This window comes from Phytophthora infestans, genomic scaffold (genome assembly GCF_000142945.1).
Source record: "Phytophthora infestans T30-4 supercont1.15 genomic scaffold, whole genome shotgun sequence".
NCBI lineage: Eukaryota > Oomycota > Peronosporomycetes > Peronosporales > Peronosporaceae > Phytophthora > Phytophthora infestans.
The window spans coordinates 2,539,944-2,548,137 of record NW_003303744.1 but is presented as its reverse complement, the minus strand read 5'-3'; the positions used below and the strand labels follow the sequence as shown (position 1 = coordinate 2,548,137).

The following is an 8,194-nucleotide window of genomic DNA, read 5'->3' as shown; positions in this document are numbered from 1 at the left end:
GACATGGCATATCACCTGGAAGAATGGCACCATCATCCCACCGGACATGAGAAAGAAAATTAGATTCAGGAAAAGAAAGCTGCAGGAAGTAGATGACGAGTAGCTCACCTCTGATCTAATGTGGAGGAAACTTTGCCCATTTGTTGTTTACACAAGTCTTTGCTTGACAAATGGGCAAAAGTTTTCTCCGCGGAAAGCGCGGGGTAGCTGCAGCGCTCTCCACGCCACCAGTTTTGGCGCGAATCGCCACGACGACTTCCGTACATCGAGTGTGAAAGGGTAACGAGTGCTACAGACATTTTTCACGATTTTGCACAAAATGTATCCATCAATCTAGCCAATTAGGACTCTTGCATTTACTGGTAGCATCATAAATTGTACTAGAATCCGGCTCGATTGCTAGAAGGGGGCTACAAACAGATAAACTTCACACAGGTACGCCGTCATACTATAGGAAAGCTTATTCCTTTTGCTGTATAATACAGCATAAACAGAGGGGCTATAAGGGTTAAAAGCAACATGCAATATTACCAATAATAAAAATTTCGTAGTATTAAAACGATGCCTGTGCAAATCTCCATATGAGCTCTGTGAACCACATGAATTTACTGATGTAAGCCACATAATTCTGTTTTAACCAATTGGAGCCGCCTTCGCTCCGCTCGTCAGCCAATGATAAAGCTCAAAAATCTGAGCGTTTCGTGTGACGGACGGACAGACACCGTGCTATTAATGGCTTTGTCTAGCGCTCTGGGCGCCCGCTCTGCGGACGCAAGGGCTTGGTTTGTTGGTGTAGAGAGGTTCGCTGCGCTGCGGTGGGCTTATATTTTTATTTAAAGCGAAGCAATATAAACTATATGTAACCATGCTACTATTTTTTTAAATATAATACTGTACGTAATATTTTAAGTGCTCACATGTTCAGTCTCAGTATCCAGAAGTCACTTATGACAGCTTCGCATATGGCTACGTATGCGTGACAATTGGCTGTTACAGATAGATGTGAGATACAATGTGCTGGTGAGTGCAGATCGTGCGGATCTCTACAAGCACACGAACGTTGCAGCTACGCAATGGACGACTGCGTCGGTCTGTTGTGTGTTGGCTCGTGCTGCCAACGCGTGGACTTGTGCAACGTCATGACCAACTTAGTGTTAGTATAGATGTACTTAAACTATTAGTGCTGAGTACTAATACAACTTAGTGCTGGTGTGGTGGTGATACTGGCACGGAACTGCACTCACTCGAGAATTTGCCTTCTGAAGAGCAAGTGCAGATTCCGACCAAGACCTTCACCGTCACCTGCCGCTGGTTGAGCCTCGGCACATACGTGCTTCTCTTGCTTCCTACTTTCTATTACTACCTGACTGCGGTGTGGTGTCAACGTGACAGTCACACGCAGTCAGAGTGAACTGGTGAGCTCTCATAGCTCACTTCAGGTTATGAGCCCAAGCGAGAATGCAAGTGCGGCAGAAAATGCTAGTGAAAGTCTTAATTCCGAAACGATGACATATCAAGAACAACTTGTAGACTTTGGACGTCAACTTGCGGACATTCCGAACGGCGTTTCTTTATTGACCCTACTATTACAAGATGCACACCGTCGATTGGTCAATACTGTTCGTGCAAGTGAGAGAGCTCCTCCTGGCAGTCCAGAAAACAACCGAAGAGTCGAGCAGAGAGCACAAGCTGCAACGCAGACTCCAGGAGCCCAGGGATACCCGAGTGAGCCTAGCGAACCTGACGAGAGCGACGCTGGACACGCGGACGACGGAGAGAGCCGAGCATCTTCACACGGTACAAGCATCCTGGACAACAGCCTGAGTACGCGGTACAGCGACGCTGAGCTCGTGGACGCGACCAGTAAGATGGTCGGCAAGGAGGTGGTGCTGCCCAAGCTGAAGGATGTCAAGGAGGTGTTCGCGCGGTGGAGAAGCGAGGTGATCTTGCGGTTCTCGCTGTGCAAGATTGACGCGACAACGTACGAGAGCGAGAGGTACGACTCGCAGCTTGGCTATGTGAACCCCAAGTACCATAGCTGGTACGACACGCGGCGTGTGATGGCATTCACGGCTATGGCTTTGTCTCTTGACATGAACCTACGAGATCTCTTCAAGGTTGACGAACTCAGAGAAGATATGGAAGCTCCGTCTCTACTTTGGGACGAACTCAGAGAAGAGATGGAAGCTCCGTCTCTACTTTTGGGTGGATTGTGGCTTACTTCACTCGATGTGATGGGATTAACTCCGACTACATCCTGTGTGACCTACTCAACCGAGAGCTGAAGCCCGGTGAGACGGTAGATCAGTATGAAACTGCGAGTGAGGAGTTGGTTCGGCGTTATAAGCAGGCCAACGCCGAAATGTATGAGTGGGAACACGCAAGTCTTCTGATCTCCAACTCTCAGCGTGTCTTCAGAGCGCTTGCAGAGCAACACACTGTATGGTGTAGCAAGAACGACAGACGCACATTCACACGTGCCGATGCTACGCGTCGCCTGCGACAGGCGGGGCAAGCTCGACTGCAGGTCGCCAGTCTTCAGCGATCACCCGAAACCTCACGAGCTGCGACCGTGAATGCAGTCAGCAAGAAGAGCACCAATAAGAAGAAGCGAGCAGCTTCGAAGACTGAGGAAATCGCCAAGAAGAAAGCACGTAGCAAGTGCGGGAATTGTGGTGAAATGGGCCATTGGTATGCAGAGTGTACGGAAATCACTGGGAAGCCACTTAAGCCAGAGTTGGAGCAAAAGAAGCATGGAAACTCCCAGAGAAGAGTGCAGTCGTTCGTGGGATCGGTGCAAGTTGCCAATACTACCAAACCGCCGGTATCTCCTGTGTATTCACCAACAATGCCAGCAAGCCGTGACGAGGAAGAGACGTCGAGCGGGCCTCCAGGTCACCAGCAGCGCTGGGATGACGAAAGATGTTGGGACTCGCATGGAGCAGGGTTTGAGCCGAGGCGTCTTGAAGGTGGGTCACGAGTGGGCCCATCTACATCCGGGGATGACCGATTTGGGCTGCGTTTCGAGAACCAGCGTTGCTACGATGGTAGTAGAGGCTACGGTACTGGCTACTATGGCGGAGGATACGAAGAAGGCCGTGTATGGACGCAACGTGATGACTGCTATGATGGACGATTCAATGATTGGCGTGGTCGTTCTCCACCACGTGGACCGCCAGAATCTCCACGACCGTGGCAACAGCCCCAATATTCTTTTGGTCGTCATGGGCCGATGCCGCAGCAAGGCCCTAGAGGATGCGATCATTTTGAGCGGGGTCGTGAACGCGATGTGTCGCCACGCAGCCGTGGCTACCCTGACCGTAGCAGTGAGTCAAGAATGGTCAACGCGGTCGAAAACAGAGGTATGCAGAGGAGCAAGGGACAAGTTGAGTGGATTGTCGACTCTGGTCCCTAAGCTAATATTTGCAATGATCTTGCATTGTTCACATCATTTTCTGAGGGACAGCCTGGTCGTTTGGATTTCGCTAACGGTACTTCTGAACACGCATCTTTGTGCGGGTCTGTGCTCCTGCGTGTGCTTAACCAGGAAACCGGAGACTTTGAGGATCGACTGCTGGATGACGTGGTGTATAGCCCGACTGCTCGGGTGAACATTATCAGCCTTGGATATATGCAGATGACAGGACAATTTGAGGTTGAGATGTCCGATGACCAGCGCAGTGCATGGCTATACAAGACTGAAATCACGCTAAAATTTGACATGCATGAAAACATCTACCGACTACGTGATGCACATGTACCTGGCAGGCTGGTGAACGCTGTGCAGAAGCCGCAAGAAGATACCAATGACATGATGAAGGTGCTTCACCAGCGCTTTGGACACATGAGCATGGAGATAGTGAAGTTGCTGAGCGACAAGATCGACCTTGGTGTTAATATAAATAAGAACCCCCTGTCTACCTACGACTATGTTGCGTGGAATTCGAGTAAAGCGCCATGGACGCATTATGCGCGGCGGCCCATGCGGGACTTTCAACCGCTACCCATTCTAGTAATGGACTTATGCTCCATTTCTGAAGAAACTGCCAGTGGTGCGACCATGTTTCTGTTTGTGATCGACGAAGTGTCACGATACAAGTGGGCATTTCTGCTGCGACAGAAAGGAGAGTCCGCTGCATTTCTGATCAAGCTCCTGCGTGAGCTGAAGACACAGTATCCGAAGTACTTTGTGCAGCGCCTGCACTCGGACCAGGGTGGAAAATTCGGTAGTACAGCTCTGAGTGACTACTGCGAGCACGAAGGCGTCGTCTTGCAGACGACGAATTCCTACTCCCCTCAAGAGAATGGAGTGGCTGAACGAGCAAATGGAGTTTATTAATCAGAATGAGGGCGTGTTGACAGCAACGCTTCTACCGAACATGCTATGGGGTAAAGCCTTATTGCACGTCGTGGATACGTTGAACGTTCTACCTACAAAACCTCTGGGACTTGTGTCGCCACACGAGAAGATAAAAGGTGTAGCACCCTACCTCAGTGTGCTACGTCCTTGGGGCTGCCTTCCCTGGGTGCGTATCCCACCAGAGTCTCGACAACGTAAATAGAAGCTCCAGCCGAGAGCCCGTTTAAGCCTTCTGCTTGGCTACAGTGCAACAACAAAAGGGTACAAGTTCCTTGATCTGCTTACGTGTCAAGTAATAACCGCTCGAGGCGGCAACTCGCGCTTCCACGAGCGCTTTACAGCAGGAGGGACAAACGTGCGTCAATTACTGATGACCAATCACATGCACCATGCGCATGAGTTGCCGACCAGCGTGCCTATTGATCAGATTAAAACCAGTATAGATTCCTACATTCAAGGCGGGGCTGAACATCTGCAAGCTTGCAGCTGCTGATGCCGAGTAGGGAGCCAGTGGGAGCTGCAAATGAGACCGAGGTGACATCGGATGCGGTGCAACCGGCACCGATGTCAAGTGGGAGAAAACGTGCAAACTCCAGTCGGAATCAAATTGACTTTTCTAGAAGGACTGGGCAAATAAATCCAAACTCACGCGGTGAATGTCCAGCGAGGCAACGACCAACTCGTACTGTGATACCGGCTACCAGTGAAGTGGAAGTGACACCAAAGAAGAAGAAGAGGACCCGCAATCGTGGTGTGCGGCATCGAGGTGAGAAGACTGGTGAACAGTCCACTAGATTTGAGATTCAGGAGCCGCCGGTAGAACCATTTTTGAAGCGCCCACGTAGGACCCAGAGACCAAACGTGCGGCTACTTGACTGTGTGGTAGGCCATGTTTGGGCTACTGCAGAAAATATTGACATTCCGAACACATACAAACAATCTCGATCCAGCAGGCAGCTGCTGTGGAGGGTAGCAATGCTTTCCGAACTCCAATCCCTGAAGGGTCACGACACGTGGAAGTTACACCTTTTCAACTTCAAAATGGCGACAGGTAAAATCAAAGTGACAAAACGTAAGTTCAAAATGACATCGAACATAGGAGCCAGCAAAGCCAAACTTGATATTGTCTTTATTCTCCTACAGGCATATCTTTCATCTGGATCGCACGCGCATGGAACTTCATGGTGTGCAACGAGCACTTGTAGCAAAGTTCTGGGGTGATAGCTTCGAGTACGAGGAGGTCTGCAGCCAGCTTTAGGTAGCTTTCACGGTGCGCCTTGATGGTGAGGTGCGGTGGGACGCGTAATGAATGAAAGGCAGTGCGACCACAAACTGCAGCAACAGTGTCCACTGATTCCATCGACGCCGTACAGCCAGCCAGCATCCACCAAAATTGGCGGGAGTAGTTGCCGCCACTTTTTGCCTCATCTAATGAACTCCAAACGTAAATACTCCCATAAATATTAAGTGTCAGTGTCATGTCATTTTGAACTTACGTTTTGTCACTTTGATTTTACCTGTCGCCATTTTGAAGTTGAAAAGGTGTAGTTTCGCGGTCGGTGGCAAAGAAGGTGAAGGTGATCATGTGCCGTTGGGTCTTTGCTGTGAAGCGTGATAAACGAGGACGGGTGACCGGATACAAAGCTCGGCTAGTGATTCAGTGACACAAGCAACAGCGAGGGGTGAACTACTCTGAAACGTTCGCTCCAGTTGTCAGGTTTAAAACCATTCGAGCAGCTGCGATACAACGAGACTGGGACGTACTGCAGTACGATGTGAAAACAGCTTTTCTGTACGGTGACCTCTGAAGAGAACTTCATGGAACAGCCTCCCAGATTCTAGACTGAAGGCCCTGAGCTTGTGTGCAAGCTCCTGCGGAGCCTGGACGGGCTGAAGCAAGCACCCAACATCTGGAACCAAACATTACATGCCAAGCTGATGGCGATGAAGTTTTAGCGTGCGGACTCTGACTTTGGATTGTACAATCTGAAAGAAAAATATGAAGTCAAGATGCTCTTGACGGTCTATGTGGATAATCTACTAATAATGGGGCCACCCCAGCATTGCGCCAAGGTTGCTGCCATGCTTAAGGAGTCATTTGAGCTGACGGCTATGGGAACTGTAAAATACCTGCTAAGTATTGAAATCCAGATTGATCGCCCAAGGCGACAAATTATCTACTCGCAGCAGCAGTACGTATTGGACGTCTTGAAGGACTATCACATGACAACATGCAACGGATGTGTGACACCTGAATCAACGTCGCCATCCAAAGCGGAGATCCCTAAGACTACGGAGTACCTACCTTGCCAAGAGTTGGTCGGACCGTTGCAGTATCTGGTTAATGCATCAAGGCCAGATATCGCACATGCTGTGCGTCACTTGGAGAAATTCCTAGCCTGCTACGACCATATACACTATGCACAAGCCAAACGCGTGCTCCGGTATTTGCAGCTTACGAAGGACTACGGCTTGTTGATGAATGATGCAAGGAAAGTCGGTTGAACTGACGATCTACTCTGATGCTGATTATGCGAATGATCCAGCGGATCGTCGCAGTATTAGCGGCTACGTGACAATGATTGACGGGAATGTGATCTCGTATGCTTCATGGAAACAGGAGAGCAATGCAATGAGTACCTGTGAGGCGGAATATGTGGCCATGTCCGAAGCTGCAAAGGACATTCTGTGGCTACAAGACTTAGATGATAAAAACTTGGTCTAATTAACCGTCGCAAGCAGCGATATGGTCACGAATACCTCTCGGCTAGGCAAAATAGTATCTGTCGTCCAGTTTACTATATGGGTGGGATCCTTATACGCACTGGTAGGCGTGTTTACTATCGCTAATCTTATGTGGAATCTCCTCACCAATTGATGTTGAGGTTTGACGCACAAAGGATAGCAACCAACTTTATGAATAACAGAGAGTGACTTTGCGACGAAGCGCACCTCAGCGTGGTGCCAACAATATATATCCGAGCTAGATCTAGCGCGCGGAAATCTATTGAGGTGAGCTACGAGAGCTCACCAGTTCACTCTGACTGCGTGTGACTGTCATGTTGACACCACACAGCAGTCAGGTAGTAGTAGAAAGTAGGAAGCAAGAGAAGCACGTATGTGCCGAGGCTCAACCAGCGGCAGGTGACGGTGAAGGTCTTGGTCGGAGTTTGCACTTGCTCTTCAGAAGGCAAGTTCTCGAGTGAGTGCAGTTCCGTGCTAATACCACCACCGTACCAGCAGTAAGTTGTATTAGTACTCAGCACTAATAGTTCAAGTACATCTATACTAACACTAAGTCTTGGTCATGACGTTGCACAAATCCACGCGTTGGCAGCACGAGCCAACACACAACAGGCCGACGCAGTCGTCCATTGCGTAGCTGCAACGTTCGTGTGCTTGTAGAGATCCGCAGGATCTGCACTCACCCGCACATTGTATCTCACACTCCCACTTGAACACGGCGATCTAACGCGTAGTCGACGTGATCACACTTGCACCCAAAATAGCAGCATGTACCCGCAGTAGTAAGCGCACTCCCACTTGCCCAGCACCCTCCATCAAAGCTAGCAGTGGTTCAACCACTCGCGTATCAGCAATCCACTTGGCTTCTTGTAGCCATAGCGTCTTCTACTTGATGAAAACTACAACGTAGGTGTTGTCGTCACGGAAGTAGCCAACCGTCGCAGCAGTTTAAACCTCAGCGTTGCCTTCAGCAGCCACAACAGGTAGCACCTTCATCGCCTTTCAAAAGCGAGCAAACTTCACAGCTTCCAACGCCTTCGTCATGATATCTGCAGCCGTGTTCTCGGTTCCGATGTGCTTCACTGCCAT

The 8,194-nt window shown here is 49.7% G+C and overlaps 1 protein-coding gene across 1 annotated transcript; it reads right to left on the bottom strand.

The window, feature by feature from the left end:
- Positions 1-7,395: 7,395 nt before the first annotated feature.
- On the bottom strand, positions 7,396-8,194 carry PITG_09745 (uncharacterized protein; the record flags this gene model as incomplete). Its single annotated transcript, XM_002903294.1, has 2 exons — positions 7,396-7,579; positions 8,124-8,194. 2 exons carry the CDS (start codon positions 8,192-8,194, stop codon positions 7,396-7,398), a joined length of 255 nt encoding a protein of 84 aa, XP_002903340.1.